At 39.4% G+C, this 27,650-nt stretch overlaps 1 protein-coding gene across 5 annotated transcripts in view; it reads left to right on the forward strand.

Annotated features, from left to right (window-relative positions):
* Window positions 1-6,465, forward strand: part of Tank (TRAF family member associated NFKB activator) — an 83,217-nt gene extending 76,752 nt beyond the window's left edge. For 4 of the 5 annotated variants that reach the window (XM_031370392.1, XM_031370393.1, XM_031370388.1 and 1 more), the window contains exons 7-8: window positions 2,023-2,573; window positions 5,673-6,465. In XM_031370392.1, coding sequence (XP_031226252.1) covers window positions 2,023-2,573; window positions 5,673-5,849 — 728 coding nt within the window. In that variant the 3' untranslated portion in view covers window positions 5,850-6,465. Of the gene's footprint in view, window positions 1-2,022; window positions 2,574-3,705; window positions 3,809-5,672 lie in introns of all 5 variants that reach the window. The other variant, XM_031370391.1, reaches the window with a different exon arrangement.
* The last annotated feature ends 21,185 nt before the right edge of the window (window positions 6,466-27,650 follow it).

Raw genomic sequence — 27,650 nt, forward strand, 5'->3', positions numbered from 1 at the left:
GTTGTAACCATAGCACTAGCAGGGCTGGAGCTGGGGGACTGACACTTTGTAGTCAACCCGGGTGCCATGATGCGGCAGTCTGAGAGAGATGGGGAGGTATGTAGGTATGTATGTAATGTTACACAATGAACCAAGGAAGTTGGAAGCATTGTATTACACATTGTATCCAAACAGAAAGCTTTGTGTTGGAATGTGCTATGGTGTAAGTGTCATAAGACCCCAGTGATGAAAAGAATCTAAAGAGATTGGCATCTTCTGAGTGCCTACTAACACAGACAGACTGTGGAAGGTGCTGTGTATACCCTGAACTCTTATACCTGCTTCATTGGTAAAGTCTTCATTTGGGAATGTATGACTTCACTAAGGACTATTTATCCATTGAATGAAATACATTACAGCACACACAGTATTCCACTCCTACAATTCTAGTCCTTTGGTCGTGGAGTCAGGAGGATCAGTAGTTGAATGCTAACCTCGCCTACATAGTAAGTTCCAGGCTAGCCTGAGCTTCAGGAGACCCTGTCTCCAAAGACAACAACAACCAGATATGCTACAAAACAATTGGCTTCTTAAAATAACATTGTGAAGCCTAATCTTTTTTCCAATATCTCAGAATCATAAACATGGGTAATACTTTGATATTGTTGGGTGTAGTTTGGTTTAGTTTGGTATTATAGCTCTTGCTGGTTTTTTATTACACTATGCCTTTTGTTGCTTTGTTTTTAAGATTTAATTTTAATCATGTGTATGTGGGTATGTGCATGAATGTGGATGCCCATGAAGACCAAAGATGTAGGGTCTTCTGAAGCTGGAGTTACAGGTAGAGCCACCAAGTGTGAGTTGTGGGAACTAAACTCTGGTCCTCTGGAAGAGTATAGGTACTCTTACCACTGAGCTCAACATTGTGTTCTCTGTTTCATAGTCTGCACTTTTGTTTTGCTTGCCTCCTATCATACACCAGCATTTGCTGGTTCTTGTCTTTCCTTAACAGCTCATAGCTCCGTTTAATTTGCTGTGGTCTCTGTAGCTCCAACTTTGGTTCCTCAGAAGTCCCCTTGCCAGCATCTGACTGAAGCCTAGAGATCGTGTTGAAGAAATAGCTTCTAGATGAATGAGCTAAAGAAACTCTAGTTCCCAGCTCACATCTGCTTGTTTGTTAAAGGGGGCTTGCTAAATATGAGAAAATGACATACAAATACAGTTTTAGTTTTCTTTTTCTTTCTTTTTTTTTTTTTTTTTTTTTTTTTTTTTTTTTTTTTTTTTTTTTTTTTTTTTTGAGACAGTCTTTCAGTCTTTCTATATAGACATGACTGTCCTTGAACTTGTTATGTTGACCAGGCTGGCTGTAATTCACAGAGATCGACCTGCCTCTGCCTCCTAAGTGCTGGGATTAAAGGTGTGCAACCCTACATTCATCCATATTCACATTAATTCCTTAAAGTACATCCTAGAATGTCAGCCTCTTTTGCCTCTACTGTCTTTTTCTTTCCTGACCCTGACACCACCGCTCCTTCCCATGAACTCGTAAGTGTAGACAGTAACTAAACTGACCAGAGTTATATTTAATAGTATACTGCCCTAATTTTATATATACATACATATTTATGTATTATATATGTATACATGTATATGTATATATATAAAGCATTTCCCTTTTAAACTTATTTGTCTAAGTAAGCTTACAGTTGTAGCTTCTTTTACAAAGTAATTAAATATATATACTGTAAGTGAGTGTTTTTTTAAGTGTAAAGCAGTAAAACTGAGAACAGGATGCTAAGCTTCCAGAGGAAGACCCAGCAGAAGACAAAGCAATTAAGTTGCAGCCTGTACACTGTGCTCAGTTCACCTGCAGGGGACTGCTGTTATCCTCAGGGAAGACGATAGCAAACATAAAAATACAAGTTGTCCTCAGTTGTTATCAAAACCAAGAGGAAAAACAATAATCCTCTGCTTAAAGCTGGTTCAACATTTTTTCGTTGATTTGGATGTGACTATTTGCCTTTTGTATCCGTTTTCCTGCAGACACACAGTATTCTGTGCCTATACAGTGTACTGATAAAACAGATAAACAAGAAGCGCTGTTTAAGCCCCAGGCTAAAGATGATATAAATAGAGGTTTGTCGTGCGTCACAGCTGTCACACCAAGAGGACTGGGCCGGGATGAGGAAGATACCTCTTTTGAATCACTTTCTAAATTCAATGTCAAGTTTCCGCCTATGGACAATGACTCTATTTTTCTACATAGCACTCCAGAGACCCCAAGCAAACTTACTCCTGCCACACCTGAGGCAGTGTGCCAGGACCGATTTAGTATGGAAGTCAGAGACAACCCAGGAAACTTTGTTAAAACAGAAGAAACTTTATTTGAAATTCAGGGAATTGACCCCATAACTTCAGCTGTACAGAACCTTAAAACAACTGACAAAACAAAACCCTCAAATCTTAGAGCTCCGTGTTTGCCAGCTGGAGACCATAATGTGTTCTATGTAAATACGTTCCCACTTCAAGACCCGCCTGATGTACCTTTTCCCTCACTGGATTCCCCAGGAAAGGCTGTCCGAGGACCACAGCAGGTAACTGTTTTACATTAACAAATATTTTATTATGTGTGAACACACATTTTGTCATACATGCACAGATACGAATCTGTTTTAAGTTATCAGGCATCCATTTAAATTTAATGACTATCCAGAGTTGAGGTGTTCAATAAAATATGTAAGTTCTGTATTAAAGAACATGAATTTTAAATATGACTATGATAAAGCTTCATGATCCTGTGGCGTGGCTTTACTTGTTTAGTCGTCTTCAATAGCAGCTTGTTTACATCAGTGCTCTAGTGGATGTTTATTAAATTCAGTAATAGGAAGCAAATAATTTTTTAAAAACTTGTGTATGTACACATAATAATGTGTAATTTTCCATAAGTAGATAATTGCACCAAATATTCAAAATAAACTGTCATTCAGCCTACGTGGGCTACATTTCCAGTTGCAGCAGTACAGATGTCCGTAGAGTTCAGTTTGTTTGCTAACCTGATACTAAGCAGACATCCTTATACAGTTTTCAAATAATCTCTGCATATGAATAATGTCATCAAATGTGTTCTTTACAGTTTGTGAAGTGCGAAGACTTTATCACCCATGAGTCTAGTCCTACCATCCTTTCTTCCAGACTCAGGTTCTTTCACAGAAATATTCTTTTTTGTTAGGAAGAAAAAAAAATTTTATTTCTGAAGGTAAATGCCAAGTATAGAAGTGTTAAAATAAATAGAAGCTTCTCACTAGAACTTTCAAATATTTGATTTTCTTTCAGATTAGAAAAAAATACTTAATACCTTTGGCTTTACATATTCCTAGCAGTTACAGGCTTTTTGAATAGCATGGAAGGGAGCAATAGTCAGGCTGTAGGATGTTTTAATAGTGGGCGTACCTAGAGATTCTGACAGGTCTTAATTATTAACTCTCTTATGTTCCACCCTGTACCTTATTTCACTTTATGGTCTCAGCTAAAGTTGCTACCAAATGAAACAATTAAACAATTTCATGTGTTGCGAGTAGAGTTCCTGTGGAGCTGTGAACTGCATGGATTCTAATGCGAGTTATTTTCCCTCCATTATATCTCTTGCTTGTCCTTTTACTAGTTAGTTGGGCGTTCATGTTTCAGTAGATGGCACCCTGCATTGTGCATTTACTTTCTATATTACAGCAAGGGAAACAGCTGGTATGTGATTACAACTTGATGGAAAAGTATTCAGCTTAAAAAATGCAAGAGAATTGGTGTTGAGCTGTCACAAGACATGGGGCAGAAGGTTAGATAATTGATATTTTGGCAGAAAAAAGCAAAGAAATTGGTTTGATTTAAAGGCCATGTTACAGTTTTAGCTTGCAAAAATATTTCTTTAAATGGGTCTTTTTAAACATTACTCTCTTGTATTAATAAAGCTCATAAATACAATTATTGAGTTGTCCACAGTAAAAAGTTTTGATTACATATTTTGTTTTTACTTTATATTAATCATTACTACCAAAAACATATTTTTCACTTCCACTTTCATTGCAGACTAAAATATATATCAGCTTATTTCTGTTCTGTGAGATTTTTCTTTTTCTTTTTGCTGAGTCAGTAATTAGGGTTCCAATTAAATTCCAAGAACAGATCCAATCTGAATCAAAAGCTACTAATGTCAAATTTCAAAAATAAATTGTCAGTGGAAGATTGGTTTACCAAATTTAGGAACTGGCTCACTTTTAAGCTAATTTCTTGCTGTTTTATAAACCTTAATAAAAAATATCTTTAAGGTAATAATTTTTATTGCTAACCACCACAGTTTGCATTAGAGGTTTTTTTTCACTGCAGTAACATTTGAATCTAGTTAACTCTTAACTAATTTCCATTTACGCACTTATAATTGTTACTGGTTTCTTTCATCAGGGAAATTTTTCAAACAAAAATTACTTTGCCCCAAATTTTATGACTTTTATTTTAAATATTGTTAGTTTTGTGGCAACAAACACATCTCATGAAGACAAATTGAGTCCACATTTTAAGGTATTTGTATTAACACTTGAATGTGTCTTACTATTTAAACAAAGCGTATATATTAATACTGCTGTCCTTCAGTGCTCACTAATAGATAGTGATGCATCGAAACCCAGATATTTTGATTAACAATACTATGTTTATGTAAATACTTAACTAACTAGAATGAAGTTAAAGGCATAAAAATTGTCAGGTGCTGAACTAAGCTGTGTTTCATTAAAAACATATTAGTAACTGGAGCAGAAAACAGTCTCTTTAAATGGTTTGCTGAGGTTACTCTATACCTCTGTCAGGGTAATCTACCTGTGCCAAGATAAGAATATGTTTTTAATAATCAGACTTACACAGTTCAGGAAAATAAGATATTTTTGTCAATATCATTTCTATTAAACACCTACCATTACACTAATTCATATACATGAATAATATATATCACTCATATATATTATTCTAGATGTCTTAAAAAGATATTTACAAGTTTTTATTTCCTGATAATTACAATGAAGGTGGTTCTATTAAATTACAATTTCCTATATTCCCTTAATTGGGCAATTACGGATAAGTTTCATTTTATTCATTTGCAAGAAAGAATAATGCCAAACTATAAAACAGAAATAAAATAAGAAATCAAAAGTATGTGTCTCAGCTTAGATTTTTATTGGGTGATTTAATATTTAAATTTTTTAAAAGATGACAAATGGAATTTGTTTAGTAGTTTAAAAGAAACTTTTTTGAAGAAATCAGAATGCTGATTATATGTGATTTGTTTATTTGTATTTTGAATTGCCTTTAATAAAACTGTGCTTGCACATGTACTATTAAAGACTATTAAATACAGATCCTAATATAGTCTAAAGTATTGGCCTTTGTTTCAAAACTATTGCCATTAAGATAACTGAATACTAATGACTGCTGCTGTTAAACCTGCAGTATTTTTAAATCTGTAAAGATAAAATTCAGAAGGATGTAGTTAAGTTGTGCCCACTCTGGAAAAAAAAATAAAATCTGCTTTCCTAGTAGAGAATTTCAGATATAAGCACATATGAAAGTTATTCAGATACTTGGATGTGAAATTTGATGCAAGTTGATTTTAAACACAAATAACAAAAGATGTTTTTGTTTGTTTCCTGCAGCCCTTTTGGAAGCCTTTTCTTAACCAAGACACTGACTTAGTGGTACCAAGTGATTCAGACTCAGAACTCCATAAACCTCTAGTGTGTGAATTCTGTCAAGAGCTTTTCCCACCATCCATTACATCCAGAGGGGATTTCCTCCGGCATCTTAATACACACTTTAATGGGGAGACTTAAATCACATTTGAAAACAGACATATCATGTTCTCTGTGACGGTTTCAGATTTGTAATGCTAGAGAATGCTTGCTTGTAAGCTAAATTTAAGATTGTTTATAAAGTTGTTACTTTATCTTTTAAGAGATCATTTTGTATAAAACTATAATTCATTATATTATTCATGTTTATACTATAATTTCTGTATTTCCAAATTACACATGTGACTTACACAGTTATGCAATCATAATTTATGTTTCAAATAACTAAGTTTATTGTTTGACTCTTGTGAGGTCTATTAAATTTGGTAATATCAAATGTTTATAGGGTATCAAATTTCATCTGAATTTTTAATTATTTATGCTACAGGTAATATTCCTTTAAAATACATATGTAACTTACAGAGAATAGCAGATGATATGATCTAAGTAAATATCGAATCAACCAGTTGCCCAGGGAAAATTATTTAAACATTATAGATCATTTTTTAAATAACACACATGGTTTTAATTTACACTGTGTGTATAGATAGATGATTGAATGACTTAAATATTAAAAGTTACTTATGTCATGATTATTAAAAGTGTTCTTTGTTTCTGAGGTAAATAAATAAATCACATTTGGGGAGGTTTCATAAAATTCATGTCTGATGGCATTTATTACACATTAATAGGTCACTTTAAATTTCAAAATGATCTTTCAAACTAAGCATTCTAATTTTTTTCCTTTTATTGGAAAGAAATGTAAAAGCCTGTAAGGAGAATACATATTTATTAATTTAGATTAGGAACGTTCAAATTCTTGTTGAGAAATTTGCTATTCATTGTTAGCAGCCTGATTGATGGCCACTGGAGACGTCTTAGGGTACCAAGTATGCAGTGCGGCAGAACTGTTTAAAATGAGACTTGCCTTCCATTCTTCATGATTCTTGCCGTTTGAGCTTCTCTTCCCACTCCCCCCAGCCCCCAATTTTAAAAATGGTTGAGACACGGCTTCCATTTTATGAAGTAGCATTGACTTGTAGCTTTCAACAGTAATGTAACTGTCCTTGAGCAGTGTCTCATACTTGAGGGTTTAGCATGGGGGAATTTGATCAGGCCTCTGTGCCCAGTGGAAGAATGAGAATGGTACCGCAACTTCTCAAGGTGCCGAGCACATCACATTGACATCTTCCTCACCAGGGTGACAACAGTGATTATTAGATATGCACTGTGAAGGGTTCTGAGGCATGTACATCTTTGCCACTAGGCTGAATGGAAATGCCTAGACAATTATCCAAAGACTCTTTTCTTCTTCCCAGCTTCCACTCCACTACACACACACACATACACACACACACACACACACACACACACACACACACACAGATACACACTCAAAACTTCTCAGTATGTATTAATAAGAATATACCCCCACCACCTATTCTTTTAAAAAGGGATTTTTTTTTCCTCTCCTTTTCTCACACAATTGACATCTTTACTGGCTTGCTGACAACCAAAAAGAACTCTATCCCAGAACGTGACTCGGAGTGGCCCACTACCCTCTTCTGGAGCATCCTGTCCTCACCACTTTAGTAAGGTGGGAAATTAAGATTCCAGCAGTACCCCAAGCTCCAGCTTCTTAGGGCAGAGACCCTATTTGGCCTCCAGAGACTTCCGTCCTGCTCTGAAAGTTTGGCAGGACCCAGCAGCTCGAAAGGTATAGTGGACACCGGCCAAGTCTATCTATCCCTCTATCCTATTTCTGTTCGGGGTGCCAGGGCTGTCTCTGGGCTTCTTTCTGTAAAGCATAGCCTAGCCGTGTAAGAACAGCTCCCAGGTAAGAAAGCTACGTGCGCAAAACGCTGACTCTGGGGGGAAAAAAAAACCACCCCTGCCGAGGCGAGGCAGTTGTGAGCGGGATGCCTGAGAAGTGGGAGGTGAATGTCCTCGGGATGCCCCCCCACCCCCCATGCAGCTTTCCCCGGAGGCTGAGGCTGCTGCCAGCGGGGACATCTGCTTTCTTACACTCCAGCCTGGCTCACCCCGCCCCCTCAGCCCCGGGTTGCGTGGTTATTTTACCAACACCGGGGGAGGGAGAGCTTGAGGAGGTAGAAAAGGAATGGATGGAAGCTTAAAAGATTTTCTTCGCACCCCCCCCCCAGTCCCCTCCTTTCTTCTTCACATCTTTTAACCTTCAAGGTAAAGACTTTATAAATATGAAACAATAAGGGAGTCTGCTGGCTCGCAGGCCTGCCGTGGGCTGGCGAGGCTGCCGGGTGCCGGGCCTCGCTCTTCTCTCCATCCTCCCAAGTCTGGCCGCGGCTCGGCGGGTTAGGCTGGGCACAGGGGCCGGCAGTGAGCGCTCATCCCGTGGCGCCTTCGCTCGCGGGCTGCTGCCTCGACAGCTGCTTGTAGCTACAGTAATTAGACTGTCAGTGCTTGTTAGAGGAGAGAGGGGAAAATACGCTTCTGACAGCAGATTCCGAGACTCCCCAGTTTGTTAATTTCTAAGAGATCTTTAAAGCATTAATTGAGGTCTCCCTAACTCTTCCCTCCCGTCCCTCTCCCCAACTTCTCCCATCCCAAAATATCTTTAGGAGAAAATTCTCTCCGCGTGGAAGCAGTGTTTCCCGCAAAATTGCCAGCCCGCCCCCTGCTCACGCACGCACACACACACACACACACACACACACACACACACACCCTAGTTTACATATGCATATATAGGCACACACGTATATGCAAGGTTAACTTGGAGGAGCACTCGTCCAAATAGGCACGGAGATTGCATTTAAAATGATAATAATAAATAAATAAATCAACTAGGAAGGAAGGAAGGGGGGAGGGAAGCAGAAGTCGGGAAGAAAAGAGAAAAGCAGCAGGCTGATTACGAGGTGTCAAAACTGCCAGGAGCAAGAAGGTGATAGCAATCAGGGGTGAGAAGAGTGCGGCATTCGTGCGGGGCAACTAATTATCCGTCTCATTTGAGAAGAGCAGCATTTGAGGCAGCAGCGTTCGCCTGCTGAACGGTGACAGATTGGCGCGGAGGAGAGGGGAGGTGTTAAAACAATGGAGCCGGGCGCGCGAGCGCTGCTGCATGCTAATCAGCCCTCCCTCCGCCTGCCTGCCGCGCTCCCTCCTTCCTCCCGCTCCCTCCTCCGCGCGTCGTCCTCCCGCCTGCGGCGCTCCCTCCTTTCCAGCGGGCCCGCCGCCGCCGCCCGCTTCCCGCTCCCTGGCTTTCCCGCGCGTCCTCCCCGCCGCTGGCTAGCCGCACCCGGGTTGGCCGGCCGGGCGAGCGAGCGCAGCCCGCATGGGGCGTCCGGAACCCACGTTTGCGGCGCCCGCCCGCCGGGCCTGCCTGCTGGGGAGCGGACTCGCTGGGCGGCGAGGGAACCCGAGCCATGCCGAAGGCCCAGGGACAAACCCCGGAGTGGAAGAAAGAGCCAGAAAAACAAAGCCAGATCCGAGTCGAGCTGGGTCTTTCCCGCATAGGCTTCCATCCTTGGGGCGAGCTGCCGAGTCCGGCTTGCCTGAGCTGTCGGCGTGGTCAAGCCCTCCCCTGCATCCCCGCCCCCCTCCCACGCGCCCCAAAGGCTGCGGGCTGTCACCCTCGCACCCCAGCGTCCCGGCCCCGAGCGCAACTGCGAGCGAGCGAGCGCTTTAATAAGCCAGAGAGGGCCTTACAATTAGTTGCACTTCCAACCCCTGACCTCCTGACCCCAAGACTAGGCTAACTGGGCTTCTGTGTCACATACCCTGGGAAATACCACCTGAGACAGTAGCTGGTGAGAGGAACGCCTTATCAAAGCAGGTAACCCTCCCAAGACCCGGGGCACCCGAAGATGGGGGCCTGGGCACGACTGGAGCACTGCATCTCTCCTAGATAAGTTGGTTCGGTGTTCTGGCCTGTGATAAGCTGGGCATGAACAGCAACACCAAAGAATGCATCATAAACTGAGTCTGGTCAAAAAAGTCTTCCATACCTGTTGAGGCTCGCTGGGGAGCCAGTGGAGGTTTCACAGCGGTTCTCTTTTTGACCCGCAGAGTTGATGGTTGAGCAGAAACACACTTAAACTACCATTTCATCAACCATTCTTAGGATTAAAGACGTTGATGTTCCTCCCTGTGACAGAAGTGTCTTAGCCAGAACCCAGAAACAAAGAGCTGACTGCAGTTTTTCCCAATGTGCCTAGCTATTAGCTAACCAGGTGCCTAAATTAACATGATAAAACTTTCCTCTAACCATAGATGGTAAAAGAAGTAGTTGCAAGATAACCTACGCAGTATATTTTTTTTCTACAGACTTTAATCTTAGTATAACGACACAATTGTGTGGAGACTTATTGAGTACACAAGGGTTTCATTTCTAATATTGCCTTCCCCCTAAAGTTGGAATGTCTCTTAAAGTATGTAAATATAAAATCAATTGGCTTGAGTGAATCTTGGTGGTTTTAGATTTTGATTCTAGTCATAGGGAAAGCTACACAAGCGCTCAATGTAAGTAATTTTCCCGTTAGAATACACTCAGGCATACCAGTAAAGTAAGAATGCAGTTATTAGGATCTACTAAAATGCTAAAAAGATTGAAAATTCCTAAAAAGAGTTATATAAAGTGTTTTGTACTGGGAAGCAGAGGTAGTTTTGGTTTCTCTGGAAAACCACTGAACAGCCCTCTGCCCTTAGCCCATCACAGACTTTTCAGTGCTATATCGTTAGCCTGCATTTGGAAAAATCCCCGAATCTGTTAGAATAGGAATCCATCTAACATCAAGTGGGGAAGAATACATCCATTAATGTAAACCTGGGTTCAGCAATTCCATCGACATCGAAATTTATTTATTAACTATTTACCAGCCTTTTCTTTGTTAACTAATTCTATGGAGGCATTTCATCTGAAGGTGTGGATTTGTAGAGTTCAATCCTGTGTTGCCTTATGCATATCCAATAGCTAACAAAGTTATTTACCTTCTATCGGCTGGCTTTTTGTGGACCTAGGATAGTTTCTTCTCAACCTTTAGACCTCACAAATTTGCATGGCTGTTTGAATAGCGTATTTACAGATAAGTTTTTATTTGCACATAAGGACAAAAAGGTGAAGTGAAATTTGTTCCCAATGGAAACCTGATAGCTTCCCTGAACATATGGCTCCTTGGACTGTTACTTCCTATTTGAGATCATTTTCCAAGTTTTTTTTAATATATACATCAATTTGACACCAGTTATAAAGAAAATATATTGGTTTCGAAGATGCCTCCACCTGGGACATATCTCTTAATAACAAACCATGTAGTCGGGTGTACCTCTGAATTTACAGGTCTTGGCGAGCAAGGCATACTTTGATACCAGTTATCACCGAGAACTGATTTACAGTCAAAATGAGTTAAGTCTGTAAGTTCTTAGAACGCCACAATCAGGATGATTAACACAGGCTAGGGGTGAGTGCAGAAAGCTCTTTTTGCTAAGGTCCTGCACTTAGGATACAGTCTTACAAAGACCTCTTTCTCTGTAGATACAAATGATACAAATGATGTAAGTCTCATTTGATGCAACTGCATGGCGCCAGCTTAAGACTTAAGGGGAAAATCACAGCACTGAAAAAGATGTAAATGTTCGATTGGTAAGAAAGGGGGGAACCGTGCTAAAACATGTGCCTATTTCCATGATGCTTAATTTACTATTCAAGACAAGTTTTTCCTAATAAGCTCTATTGTTTCTTTCTGTTTTGTAAAATTTAGTATGTGTGAGACAAAAACCAGATTCAGAATGTGAATGAAGTCTGTTTAGTGAAAGATTGTTGGAGATTATGGCTCAAGAAAGGCCTCACATCAGAAGAGTATCACCCGCACCACTGACACCATGCAAGGGCAAGTTTTCCAGCTCATATCTGTGACCACTTGCAAGGAATTTCTTCTGCCAATGTCCCCCATCATCAGGATGCCTCTTAAGTGAATTGACACACTTAGAAGGACACCAAGTGCCCAAATATTCGGAATGATGGTGCTGTGTCTGTTTGCTACCTAGCTTGAGCTCTTGTGTCAGTACAGTCTTCTTCCATTGGCCACAATCCAAACCTAGAACAAAAGTTAAGATCTGGGCCATGTCCATCTTTGAAAGGATGTCTCTAAGTCACACCTCTCCAGAGAATAGGCACTCCACTATGGAATCCTTTCATAGATAACCAGTGTCACACACACAAACACACACACACACATACCACTACCACCATGACCACCACCACCATGACCACCACCACCATCTGAATATGACTCCTTGCCTTCTAGAAAGCTTAGATACTCTGAAGTATGTGTCCTTCCTTATTGAGGGATCTATAACAAATACACTGAAAAACTGACTTTTGTTTGGAAAGAGTATATAAAATATATAATCACTTACTAATTCAAAGAATAGCTGTTTTCAAAGTAACAATGCCTGAAAGATGGCTCCATTCAATTTTTTTGGTTTTGTTGGGAGGGCAGGGAGCAACACTATACCCAAACAGAACAAATGAATCTCTCAAAAGCATGTAAGTTAGCCAGAACTCAGCCTATCGCTCTCCAGACCATTAAGCCATTCTTTCTTCCATAATATCCCTCTCACTTGCACACACATAAAGTTTACTATTCCTCTGACTTTATACTGGGCTTAATAAGGAAGCTAAATCCATCCGTAAGTCTTTTAAGTAAAAGACACCAACAAGGGTAGTGAGCCTGGCTACAGAGTTTGGCCTGCTGTCCAGGTATTGTAAGTTCTCCACCACCCTTGCAAGGTTCAGGGTGCAGTACATCTCTGTTGGAAGAAGTGCCCTCATTGCTGAATGCTGAGAATTTCTCAGGTTGGCTCAGATGGGGATAGAAAAAGTATTGGAATGATTTTTTTGTCGTTTAAGATGCTTCAGGTAAGACAGCAACCATTTCTTTAAAATGTTCAGCTAACCCTCACCATAACTCCCAAACTACAACGCTTACTTCTGATGATCTGAATTCTAAACCAGAGGCTAGAGTCCCCTAAAGGAAGACTAGGGAAAGATAAAAGCAGCATGAGCTCAAAGTAAGCCTGGGCACATTCTGAAACTGCATGTGCTGCTCTCCAGCTGAAGGCGCCACTTGGCTCCAGTTGGCCTTCCTTGTCTGTGATGCCCTGCAGCTCAGGAGGAGGTCTCAGCCTTACATTTCTTCCCTCGGTGTTGGGGAATCAACTCTGAAAACGGCTCTCATTAGACAAATAGTTTCTCCATTTGCAGTTGTTAAATAGCACTAAGTGTCAATGAGAAAGGGGCATCCTGTGTGGGTGTATTCATACCACTTCAAGCAATTGGCTTAAAAGGCAGGCTAGCTCACTGGGAATCCAAGGAATCCAGAGGGTGGCAAAGCTTGCTCGTAAAAGCTCTCCCTGATTTGGGGGGGGGGGGGCTACAAAAGAAATGCAAGCAGCCATGAGCTTCCTTCCTTCCTCCTTAAAGCAGCTTTGAAACACACACACACACATACATACACACATATATATACACACACATTCACACATCACACATATACAGACATACACACATCACACATACACACACTATAAACACACTCATACACACACATGCACACATACACACATGTACACACACATACACACATATATATACACACACATTCACACATCACACATATACACACATACACACACTATAAACACACTCATACACACACATGCACACATACACACATGTACACACACATACACACATACACAAATCATAATACACACACTCATACACACACATGCACACATACACACACATATACACATCACACATATACACACATACACATACATACCCATACACACACATGCACACACACTTATACATACATGCACATACATACACACATCACACATACACACACATCACACATACACACACTCATACACATACATGCACACATGCACACACATACACACATCACACATATACACTCATACACACATGCACACATACCCACACAAACACATACACACATACATGCACACATACACATACATACATTACATATATACACACATATACTCATGCACACACACATGCACACATACACACACACACACACACACACACACACACACTCACAAAGCCCCACTGCTGTTTTGGTATCCTTTTCCATGAGGATTTACTATGAACATTTTGAAAGCCTTACAAGACATTAAATGAGATAGATTTCTAGATTAAAATCTTTGATAACTTTCAAAGCAGGTTTTGGTTCTACCCTTCATCTTTAAAGTTTCCAAGCCCCAACTTTGTTTTCTTTCACCATAAACACTGGGAGGTAATACTGCTCTATAATATTACAAACAGTCCTGACAAGGAATCTTTGTGATGGCCACAGATGTGGTGAGACCCAATAAACCAATAACCCCAGGGAAGGAACCCTAGTCTGTTTCTTTATAAAGAAATGAATCTGTTTTCCCCAAGCTGTCTATCAAAGCTGCCTGTTGTCTTCCCCACCATACAACATACTTGGAAAAACTGTGCTATAAAGACCACCAATTTTCAAAAGAAAGAGCAGATAAAAATATACACAATGTCAGGCTTACATCAGGGAATATGCCTTTCTACCTAACGGTATGGTTTCTTCCATACAGGAGTTGTGTAGAGTTGATTACAGATTTAGCCAATAAAAATACAGGATGCTCAGTAAATTTTGAAAAAAAAAATTTTTAGGACAAGTATGCTCCACACTATTTGATAACTCTTATTTTTTTTTTTTTAACACAACATGGACTATAAAGACATTCAACCAGGTCTTAAAAGAGCCTTCCCTAAGTGTCTGGGGAAATAGCCCTGGAATCTGTTTTTTTGGTTTTTGCCTCCAGTTCAGCAGACTGCCCAGACCTCTCAGATCTGTCCACACCACTCCTCTTGCTTTTGATTAAACAAAGCTCTGTGTTCTTTCCATAAGAGTTCGCATAGTCTCCATGAGAAGGGGAACTCGGAGAAGGGCATATCCTACTTCCTCTCAGAGCTCTCAGCAGCTCTTTTGTCTCTGTTCCTGCTGCCTCAGGTGGTTGGGAGGGACACCTGAGCCATCTGGACTCCCTTCTGACCCAGCTGCAAAGCAAAGCTGAGGCTGAGAAACTGGGCCCTTGAAGAACAAAAGCAGGAAGCCAAGAAGAAGGCTTAGGGTTCTATCCAGCTAAGCACTGCAGGGTTGAGGGCCGAGTAGGCCTCCCCCAGGCCTGAGCCAGAGGCCACCTCTTTACCTGCTGACCTTCACTGGTGAAGCTCAGAGGCCGAGGACCTGGGTTGAAGCAGAGGTGCCCACACCCTTGCAGCCTGGCCGCTGCCAGTCTTCTGCAGGGCGATTCTTCCCCTCATTTGTTGCATTGTTTGCATTAATATGAATATCTTGTTCTGTTTGTTTTGTCTCCTGGGAGCCAATAAAGCTGTGAGTTTTTTCTTTACACCAAATGCAGCTCTACAGGCGATCAATCAATGGGTAGTCTTCGGATAATCTGTGAGAGTGAGAAATCTAATAAAGTTAGAGACTAAAAAAGGAAAACCAGATCTATTTTTCTCTTAGGTTAACTACGTCAGGATTAGTGTGCTCCACTTCTGCTGCTCGAGATGAGCTTAACTTTTAATGGATTTGAATGTCAAGATTGGAGGGAGCGGATGGGGGAAAGAGGACAGAGGGCCTTTCAGGCTCTGAGGTTGGTGGGTTCTATCAGGAGGTAAAATCAGTTCTTCCTTAAGTCCCAGAAAATGAGAGACATCGGAGTCTAATAAAGTACACCCTTACAGCAAGAGCCTCCCACAGCTTTACAAAAAGAAAGGAAATAAACATTGATAGTGAAGTAAACTTAACAATGGGAAATCAAGTTATCATTGTGTGCCTGCACCAAGCCCTGGTTCATCAAATGGAACACAGCAAATCATTTTCTGGGAGACATTCAGCTGTCCTTGGCAAGGCTGGAAAGATCAGGATCTGCCTGGACCGTCACAGTGTTCTTAACAGCACAATGCAACCCAAATCAATTATAGACAGATCAAAAATAACTCTCCGAATTATCTAATATTAACAGCTGAACTGAAGAGCCCAAGATTAGGTGATGAATTTGTTAAAGCGCAAAAGCATTGTTTTGGATTGCTAATTAAAAAAAAAAAACAAAAACAAAAACAAGAAAAAAACATTAAAAAAAAAAAAAACAAGCAAACCCCATGACTCTACACATGACAACTGAAAATACCCACAAATTATTTAATAAATGAAGTGTCTAACAACTTTAACACTTCCTGGTCGCCCTGTTAATAAATGTAATTTGAGGTAGATTTTAAAAATCTTCCATCTAAACAGTGAATTCATTACCCGCCATTCGGATCTCTGGATGCCTATGGACTTCTTGGAATTAGGTGCTAAATAGACAAAAGTGAACCGAACCGCCTTTAAAAGCACAGCATGACCATGTAATTCTTTTTCCAGTTTGTGGTAAAAAATGATGAAACTTCTTTCCAAGTAGCTATCACCCAGATTTAGTGTGAAAAGTAGTGTAATTGTAATTCACGCCATCAGGGTCTATCGCTGATAGACGATCAGCTGTTCTGTGGTGGGGAGGCTTTCTTTTCAAATCGGAAAGCTGCCAAGTGCTCTGCGATACCTCCAGCTAGTTTATCGGATTGAGTTCAGAGCCAAAACAGCAGCTGCACACATATGCAAATTGGCAATTAATAGTATAACATTCTGCAAAAAAAAAAAAATGTTTAAAAAATTTTTAAAGAAAATAGAGAGAGCTACCTGCACATTAACCTCCCTGTACCTGGGACTCCTAAGATGAACGATGAAGGATTAATTACCCTCTGGAGAGGGCTGGCTCTTTATTGCCTCCTCTTCTGTAGACCACGTCTTTGTTGTCTCTCGGAGTTTTGCCTGCTTCCTGGAACACAATGGGCTCTAAAACAAGAAGTTTTAAAATAACTTTTAAAAAGACCCTATGTGTTTGATTCTAGGAATGGCATTAAGTCACTCCCATTGATCATTTTTCCCATATGCAGAGTCCCTGTGAGATGACACTTTGTGCCCAGTGCTATCTTCTTCCACTACAGTTTACAGTGGGAACAAACTTCACATCCTGGGGTGCTGCTTGCCTCCCCTGATTTCTGTCTGTCTCTTCCTCCCATTGACAGCAGTACCATTGGTATGCATCACACAGCAGTTTGCAGCAATCCAGCAAGGTTTGCGGGTTATGTTGCCCAGCATGCATAAACACAACACTCAATGTTTCTTTAAAAAACAATTTGTTAAATTTTGTATCACCCCTGTTCCCCCACTCCACCCCAATGCAATTCTCTCTCTCTCTCTCTCTCTCTCTCTCTCTCTCTCTCTCTCTCTCTCTCTCTCTCACACACACACACACACACACACATACACACATACACACACCATGCACACATACACGCATTGTTTTCTTTGACATAATGATACAGTAGTTGTGGCTAGAAGTAGGTAAAAGGGTCTGTCATTCCTCACAGCAGCCTTTACCCCAAACACTTACAATCTTCTCTTCATTCTCTCAATCTCTCTAGTGTGCTAGTGGACTGACTAACAAATGTTTCTATGAACTCCCCCTTCCCCACTGCTAGCAATTGAAGCCAGGGCTTCAGGTATGTGAGTCAAGTACTATAGCCCGGAACCATATCCCCCATATCATGTGGATTCTAACACTTCCATGGCTGAAGGGCTTCTTGTTTCTGAGATGTTCTGGGTCCTTGGCATTTCCAAGTTCCAGATGTTTGGAACTTGGGTCAGGATCCTGCTTCCCATTAGCACGGAAAAGGAAACACCTTTATCTTGCTTTGTGCTTCTTGCAGTTAAAGAGGTTGAGGGCGTATCCCCACCTGACTAACACAAAAAGCAGACTTGAACCCATCCTTTCTTTTTCTCCTTTTTGTGCCTGTGTTCCTGCACTCTATTTTATTACAAAGTAACTGTGTCTTCAGTTTACAGACACGTTGCTTCTTATGTTCCATGGACGCTTCTAAACTGGGACAAATTTGCGGTTACTAATGTTCTAATGGAAAGGTAGTATACTCTTCCATTGTTAAGATAGGCTTTGAGCTTAGATGCTCACATTCCTCATTTATATGAGGAAATACACTCCTGTAAAATTTAAATATATTTGTTTACATTTTCTAGAAAAATGCCTGGAATTATGATGAGTTAAGTGTTGAAGGCAATATGGGACAGAGAACGTTTTTCATCCCTCAAGAAACCATCTCTTAGTCAGTCCACTGCAGTTTTTAGATATGATTACCTTTCTCTGATCTCAGCAGATGCATTCTATGTCCAGAAGACTAAATGTGTAGGAAGAAAATGATCTTACCAAGTTTAAATTTTTATGCGCTAAGTACTGCTTTTCTTAACTTGTGATCCAACTTGAAGGCATTGTTAGGCTTTTCAGCTTTCTTGTGATTAAATGAAGAAAGGTTTAAAAAGCGAGAAAGTCATTGAAAAGTTGCTTTTGAATAAAACACAAAAAGGGATTGCCAACTTTCTCTAAGACTTCATTAGCATGGCTGTATATACATTTGCATGTAAAATGTAGTTAACAAAAATTACGCAGAGGTAAATTTAGTCCCCTAGTCCCTACCTCTATGGTGAAATCAGACCATTTGGCATAGTGTGAAGTCTTCCAAGAAGCCTGGTTCCCACCTGGAAAATAAATTACTAAATTTGAATGTGTTACTTATATTATGGTTAGTTGTCTATCTGTTACATTTTATTTTAGTGCATCTACTAGAGATTGTATTTAGAATGTTCTAAAATTGTCATCTGTCAAGGTAGAGACTTATATTAATATAATTATATACAGAAAAAGTGTCTGACTTTAGATTGTTTTGATGCTGTTGCAATTATGATATACTTCTTAAAATTCAGAATGTTTATCATAAATGCATAGGCTTAATGATCAGATTTTAGCAGTAATTTAGCCATACCAAAGTTATTCCCTCCCTCTCTTTTTGGGTGCTGAAGGTTGAACTGATGACTTCACACATGCTGCATGCCTGCCATTGAGATAAATCCCCAGTGTCCTTCACACTTACAGATATATAGAAAATATTTATATGTAGACTTTAGTGTAACAATATCAACTTGTACTTCCATTGCTTTGTCCCCAAATAATACTTAAAAGTTTTCAACTGAAAGAATTCAAATCATTATTAGATTCTCAATTCATTAGTATATCTTGGTGTTGTAAATAATAAACAATTTGACTCTAAGTTATAAAAACCTGTTTGAGCTGGGCATGGTGATGTCCATTCATGACATCAGTACTGAAGAGGCAGGTGCAGGAGGAGCCAAAGCTTCAGGCCAGCCTGGGCTACATAGTGAGACCCTGACTCAAAAAATAGATCATTTTGCATAGTCAAAGAGTCTACGTTGTTTAGCATCAAGTGTCATAATGACATCATTGATCAGAATTGGTGAAGACAATACTCAGAAAATTTATCAAAAAAGAAAGATACTGGTATTTTTTAATGCTGAAGATGAAAGAGAGAAGAAATTCTTTACTTCCAGCATTCAAGAGGCAGAGGCAGGCAGATCTCTGGGTTCGAGGCTAGCCTGGCTGCAGAGTGAGTTCCAGGACAGCCAGGGCTACACAGAAAAACCCTGTCTCAAACAAACAAACAAACAAACAAACAAAGTGAAAAACCAAACACAAACAGAATCAAAACAAACAAACAAAAAGGATAAGCTCTTTGTCATCTCAAAGGCTAGTGAGTTAATCTCCTGAAGCAAGCCAATTTCCTTTCTGAAATAAGCATTTTGTAAACAGAATTTACCAGAACAGGTGTGGTGCTGGCCTTCTGTGCTCTCAAGTGCAGAAACTACATAACCCACTACACTGTACAAAGCACGTCTACTTATTCTACTATCTTCACAATAATTATAGTTCTCCTGTCATTTAAAAACTTCTGACGGGCTCTGTGAACGCAGGTGAGTCTGTAATGGATACGACCTTCTGTATGAGTGAAAGGGAGAGAAACTGATTCCTATTTAAAGGTGCTAGAGTTGAGCAATATGGTGTTAAAAATATTTTCCTCTGCACAAGGCATTCATTTATAAGAATATATCTGCAGGATTCATGACACTGCTAGGTGGTAGAGCACATGAAAATCCATTCCTTAATACGACAAAGAGAGATTAACTTAGAAAATCATCCCTCTTAGGAAACTTATGTAGCTATTGGGTTAGTAGTCTAAGAGGTGACCATGGAGAAACAAAAATAATGTCTGGGTCAAGCTCTGTCTGTGGTGGACACTTCTCCTACATTCCCTGATTCCATCTGAATAGCCATTTAGGAGATCAGCTTTATTTCCTTTGTTTAAATTCCATGGCCAGGGAGGGCTGAGCACCCTAGGGCTCCCGGGACCACAGCCTTATCCTGTGCCTCAGGTCCACTGTGATCACTGAAGTGCAGAGAATGGGGAGGAGGTTTCAAAACTCTTTGCTGGTCCATGACTTCAGCACCACAGTCAAGGTCCATTTGATTAGGAAATCTTCCCGTGACTAGAAACAGCACGGGCAAATGCATGAAGATGGGCAATCTACACATCCATCCTCAGATTTAGCAAATCGAAGCAGTCAGCTACTCGGACAGTTTTGTATGCATTGCTAAATGCAGACACAAAAACTGCATTTGCAAAAAGAGGAAACCCAGTTAAACTAGGTTGCAAATTTGGCCCTAATTTAGCGTAGCATTTGTGATACATATAGGTTAGAGTGACATTTATATAATGGTGTGAAATATGAGAAAGCTCCAATGCTAGACACAAAGACTTTTACGATTGCTTTTGCCTACTTTGGTTAGTTTAAGAAACAGGAGGGAGAATCTGGTTTTTCAAGTGATGGGAAGCCTTTAAGGATGTTGGAACACTGTTCAGTCCCCTGGGGTTCTGCCTGCTGTACAATTTTAAATGTCTTTTAGCTAAAAAATTGGCCAACAAGGGAAACATCGAGATGAGATCTCTTCTTACTTAGCCGGGAAGTGAGAAACTCTAGAGGGCTATCACAAGCTAATTGTGATAGTCGGGTATGTGGTCAGCTTTGGGGGTCAAAGTCCCACAATGCTTCTAGTTAACAGTGGTTAATGCATCTACCCGACTGGAGAAACTACATGCATGTTAGAATTCGTTTTGGAGAGTCTGTCCTTATGCTTGGATGTAGACAAGAAATATAACCAGAAGTGAGACTAGATTAATACACCACACTCAAACGCTTCAATCACGGTACCTGAGACACTTCATCTCCCCACTGGAGGCCACTGGAGGGCAGTGTTTTCTCCTCTGGGAACAGCACCTGGTCTTTGAGCTACATTTCCAGTGCTAGGAAGACTGCATTTGTTATTCAGACTGGGGTTTACCCCTCCTGTTTACATGCTATGGAAGTTTTTGTTGAAATGATACTGCCAGAAACCATTTTTGTCTAAGACCAGATTCCAAAAGAAGCTCATGTACAATGTTTACTATTTAGGAGACTTTTTAAAGCTATTAATTAATCATTTGAGAACTGTGTTATTTTAAGTGGAAAATGAAAGAAGATACATAACCAGGAGTGAGTAACGTTTATTGGAGGTTTTGCATTTGACAGCTTCAATACTTTATTCAGTTTAGAGTCGATCATTGTATTATATTTGATGTGTACATAAGTTTTAAACAATTAAGTCAACATTTTCTAGAAAAAGATAATGAAGACACTGTTCAGAAAATTGTTTACTGTTCTTACCATGCACTTAACATAATGTTATAGGAAAATATTTAGATTTATTATTATTTTAAAGAAACAGAATCTGGCCCAGTGGCACATATCTGTAATCGCAGCACTTGGGCAGAGGAAACAAGACAATCAGGGATTCAAGGTCATGTTTGCTCTACAGCAGGTCCAAGCCCAACCTGGGCTATAAGAGACACTGTCTCAAAAGATTAAATACATAAGCAAACAATCTATTATTCAGTGTTGTTATGAAATTGTACTGATTTAATCTGGTAGGTATGGAGAATTTAACCTTTACTTAAAGGCATATAAAGCTAATGGAATTGTTTTCATTATGACAGTCATTTGTCACTTCTTAAATGAAAATATAATTTATTTTATATTTATAACTTTTTTCAAGCCAAAGATTGATTTTTTCTCTAAAATCAACATATAGTTTTAATCTGATGTTTTATTTTGTTTCATTTTCTTAAAAATAAAGTGCCTAGATGCTTAGCTGGGATTTTGCCAACATATGGTAAAACAACCAGTCACTTGAAAGAAAAATGTACATTTTAATGTCTATGCCACACATGGTTTAAATTTTTTTATTTTTATTATAAAAGTTATACATATTCATTGTGGAAATTATAAAAATAACAAAGTTATAAAATCTACCAAAACATCAAACTTAAAAATAAAGAAATAAATAAAATAATCACACATTATCTTTTTAAAACTACTTTCTTTGTTACACTTCATCTTTCTTTTCCATTGCATGTATGAGTATGTTGAGGATCGACCCAGGACCTGAACATGCTAGTCAAGTGCCCTGCCGTCCTCATATACACACGACCCATCTAATTTTTCTACGCGATACACAGTGTTAGAAGCTGTCTTGTAAACAAATATCTAGATATGTCTAAAATGTACCTCTTTTAGGTACCTCTTTTTGGAATTTCAAGGTTTAAATTGTTATGCTTTTAAAAACCTGTTTCAGCACACAAACCAGAGAGTCTGGCAAGACATGAGAACGTCCATTCACTCACATCTTCAGCACCACTAAATGCTCTTTGGCTCTGCCTTCTGCAAAACTGAGAGCTGAAAAAAAAGATGCTCTTTGCATTTCTTTGCTTCACGTGAGAAGCGCCCAAATGTTCAAGCGTCTTGACCATTTCCTTTCCTGCTCCATAACTTAGTTATTCCTCTATGCCATCTATTGCTGTTACTGGGATGTTATTATTTTAATTATAAGAACTTTCTTAGGGGAACAGTAAGAAAATCACATTATAGTACCCATTATTAAATGTAGTAAAATGCATTTTACAAGTATTTTTCAAAGCTAGGTCTTATAATATTTTGGCACTAACTCTTTCATGCTGAAATTGTCAATTTCTCAATTGTTTCATTTATGCCATGGCTTCTACATTTAGCAAGTCGTACCCATGAAAGGTTATTCACTTTACATTATCTGTCTATCTATATCACTTATTTTGGTTTATTACATGAGGTGAGGGTTTGATTATTTTTCCAGTTGCTAATCAATTGTTTCTGTATGATTTTTTTTAATGGAATACTTCTCTCTAAGTGACTTAAAAAAGATTTCACCATCCAACTGAAGGCTTTTATGATTCAGAATCTACTCCTGAGATTAATTTCTCTTCTATCTTGTTCTCTACCCTTCCACCTCTGTCACACACTTGTAATTGCCCACTCCTCCATCTAATATTGAGAGTCCTTATTAGGAAGCTTTTTAAAATTTGCCCCTCATGACTATTCTTTCATGCATTGCAGAATTACTTTACTAAGTTAAAAAGATTCACTTGAGAACATATGCTTTGGTATGGAAAAATGCCCAAGATATATTAAGTGAGGAACAGTATGTATAACATCATCTCTCATAATGTGAAAGAGGCAGAAAAAGCGGAGAGAGTGTTCATCTATGTGTACATGTGAGTATGTGCCTTATGGATGCGCACAAAAGTTTTTGAGAAATGATCAAAAATATTATTAGCAATGCTTACCTAAGGACAGTGGGAATGAATATTATATGGAGAAAGGAACTTTTGCTTTTTACTATAAAGAATCTTTACACAGTTTAAATTTTTGCCATGATAAAGCATTATTTTTACAAGTTTTAACAGGTCAACCGTACACAAAAGAATAAATAGTGCACTCTCATTCATAAGAGTAATCTGGAGTAAGCCAGTATCTAGGGATGGTATGGGGTGAGAGGAGAAAGGAGGACTTTGTCCTGTAGGTGCCAAGTCTCAGTTGTACAAAATGAAAACGTGCTAGAAGTGCACAGGGTGAATACACATCAGATGATTAAGGTGGTACATTCTACATTTTAGCATGATTAATAAGACCTAGTACTTGATGTGTACTCCGGGAGCTGGACTGAAGAGGAAGGATGTAGGTTAGGACTGTGTTTCTTCTGACTTAACTTCTTCATAGCCTGTAATTTTCATAAGAAGTCTTTACTGTCTTCATAATAAAACCCATTTCATGTCTTGGGGATAGGGGGTTGACTCAGAAGGTAAGAAACTTGCAGAGCTAGCATGAGGACCTGAAATTGATCTCCAGCACCCACATAAAATCTGAACATGGCTGTGCAATCTGTAAGCACAGCAGAGACAGTGGATCCTGAGACCTCACTGGCCAACAGCATCACCCAGAGGGCTTCCATTTCAGCAAGCGACAACTGCTTAAGGCAATAAAGCAAAGAGCAGTAGTGAAATCACACTATAGTACCCACTATTAAATGGAGTAAAATGCATCTTACAAGTATTTTTCAAAGCTAGGTCTTATAATATTTTGTCAGGTATCCTCTGGTCTCTGCATGTGCAGATGTGGGCATGTGCACTTGTGTACTAACATGTGTATCACACATGCACAACAAGAGAGAGAGAAAGAGTGGGGGGTGATTTTAGTGCCATGATTAATTTGAAAATTCTTTAGAAAATGTAAGCAGAATTATAACAAATTTACCAATGAATTGAGGAAAATTTATAATACTAAAATACTTTCCCTCCCCCAAAAAAGCCTTTTTTGTGTTTGTTTGTTTGTTTGATTGATTGATTCTTATTAAGGATCTAGCCCTGTCTAGCCTCCAACTCTTCTGGGATTACAAGCAAGTGCTAACATGCCCAGCTCTTCTTTAAAAAAAAAAATACAAATAAAATCCAGGGGGCTGGAGAGATGGTTCAGCAGTTAAGGTCACTGGCTGCTCTTCCAGAGAAACTACATTCAATTCCCAGCACCCACATGACAGCTCCCAACTGTCTGTAACTCCAGTCCCTGGGTGTTTGATGCCCACCTCTGGTCTCCATAGGCATCACACTCAGGTGATACATGTATGCAGACAAAACATCCATACACATAAACAAAATTTTTTTGAAAAAGATTTATTTAAAAATTCATGGTCTTACATAATGTCATGGAACTTTCTTCATGTAGGTTCTATACAAATTCTGTAGTTTATTAGTTTATATTTGAGGTCCGTTTCTGTAGCTAAAGATTGATATATAGAAGTAAAAGACATGCAATAGATAATCCTTTGTGAGTTAAACTTGTTTGATTAAAAAGTTTTCTCAATTTTTATCTGTAAACACTTTAGGGTAAACATTGTGCTATAAATGTCTTGAACTTTAAATTTTAAAATAATCTTAAAGTTATCATTCTGTTCAAGTTTAGGGTAAAATGATTTATTTATGTAGAAATATTCTAAGTTTAGTCAATATAACTTTCCCTTTGTTTGTATATTTTTAGTCCTGGAAACATGGCTTAAGAAAATAGTTATTACCAAAAAGATATTGAAGAATACCTGTTATTTTCTGAAGAAAGAAATAAAGAAAAATATTAGCATACATATGATTCCATGAATAATTTATGAGATCCTTGGGAAGGAAAGAACAGATATAACCTATTTTGAAGACTACAGACTTTTTCTCATATTTATAAATATTTCTTTAAATATGTATCTCTATTTTCAAAACCAAGTATTTCACTGCTATTATCTCTCTAACTATAAATATGTCTCAATCACAAAAAGCAGTCAAATAGTTTTAAACCTTTATTTTACGTGTACCATGTATTTTACCTTCATGTGAGTTTATGCACTGTGTTCAGTGCCTGTAGAGGACAAAAGAGGAAATCAGATCCCTGGGGACTAGAGTTACAGAGAATTGTGAGCCTCCATGTGGGTGCTGGAAATCAAATCCGGTTCTCTAGAAGAATAGCCAGTGTTGTTAACTACTAAGCCATCTCTCTAGGCCATCAAATACGTTTTTCTTTGTTTTTTTTTGTTTTTTTTTTTTAAGGCAATGCCTCACTATGTGATTAAATATCTTCCCCCTACCCCATCATCTCTGTCTGTCTCCCTCATCCTGCCTGCTCTGTGTGTGTGTGTGTGTGTGTGTGTGTGTGTGTGTGTGTCTGCCTGTGTCTGTGTGTGTGTGTAGTTGTCTCTGTGTGTGTGGTGATGCTGCTGCTGCTGCTGCTGTTGTTGCTGCACTGTGTGATACAAGCATCTGAGTGTTTTAAGTGCACACACCCATGCCAGTTCTTTATGGCTGGACTAGAACTTCTCACTGCTCTCCCTCAGCCTCCTCAGTTCTAGATAACACCACTATGTATTCTTATAGGAAAATCAACTATGTATCTTTTCCTTTTCCCCTTACATAGCAACAGACTATTTGGTGATATTTGGCTTATTCTTCAAGAATTAATTCTAGGACCTAGAGAAATGTTTCAGAGGGTCAATGCACTGGCAGTTCATAACTGCCCCTAACTCCAACCCCAGGGGATCAGCAGGCACCAGGATACAAGTGGTACAGAGACATACATGCAAACAAAACACCCATATATATAAAAATTTTTAAGACCTATTAATACATATTTCACATGCTTGTGAAGATGAAATTATACAATACATGGTTTGTAGCTTCCTTTTTCTCTTGATGTACACTCACTGGTACTCTTTTCGTGTCCGTAATTATAGACCTTCGTAATTCTTTTTTCTAGCAATGGGCTTCATTGTGGTATTTGCACATGTGTATGAAATATGTTTGGATCATGTTCCCACCAATGCTCTTCCTCTCCCTAGTTCCTCTTTGACCCGCACTTATCTTTTCTTTCTTCTTTCCCCTTTTTTGATCTGGTTTACTTTTAAAATTATTTTTGATGACCCTGTGGGTTTCACTAGGGTTGGTTACAGGTCTTCGGTGAGGAACTGTTTACAGGAGTTCAACCCTGAAAGAAATGCCTCTTGCTCCCTCTGATGACCATTAGCAGCTAGAAACCATCATGGAGGAGTGAAGCCTCACGAGCACCTCCCACCTAGATACCATAATCTGCCTATCATTGTTCTTGGTGGAGGGTGCACGCATGCGCTCTTTGCCTGTGACAGAATATTGACAGGCCCAGTTTTGCACAGGTCTTATGGCAGTGATCACAACTGTGATAAGGACCCTGTAATTTGAAGCACAGCTATGTTGTGCTTCAAAGACCGAGTTCCAACTTTACTCCACTCCTTCCTTCAGGTCTTTAGCTCTTGCTCCCTTATCTTCTGCACGGTTCCCTGGTCTCTTAAGAGAATGATGAAAAAAAGCTCCATTTATGGGTGAGCATTCAATAGTTCCTTGTTTTCGCACTTTGAACAATTATGGGTCTCTGCACTTACAGCTGCCCACTGCAGCTTTTTCTGACCAAGACTAATGGTAGCACTAATCTATGGGTAGAAACATAATTATTTAAATGGAAATTTGACAGGCACATTATGTCCACTTAGAAAACAAACTTGAGAGCTTCCCTACTAGAAGCCATGAGTGTCCCATCCACAGGCTTTTGTACAGATATATAGTACCAGATATGGATTACTTCCTGTGGAGTGAGTCTCATCTCTGATCTGAGTAGTTTGTTACCCCATTACTGACTGGCCAATGGGCACTTCTTCACTGGCCAGTTGTCAGAATAGCATGCAGGGTACATAACTGAATAAGACTTGACAACAATTCTCCCCTGCAGTCTGCATAGCATCCTCTGGCACTACAAGAGCTAGTCAGCAAGTGTGTGTGTGTGTGTGTGTGTGTGTGTGTGTGTGTGTGTGTGG

The sequence above is a fragment of the Mastomys coucha genome, unplaced genomic scaffold (assembly GCF_008632895.1).
Source record: "Mastomys coucha isolate ucsf_1 unplaced genomic scaffold, UCSF_Mcou_1 pScaffold15, whole genome shotgun sequence".
Classification (NCBI taxonomy): Eukaryota; Metazoa; Chordata; class Mammalia; order Rodentia; family Muridae; genus Mastomys; species Mastomys coucha.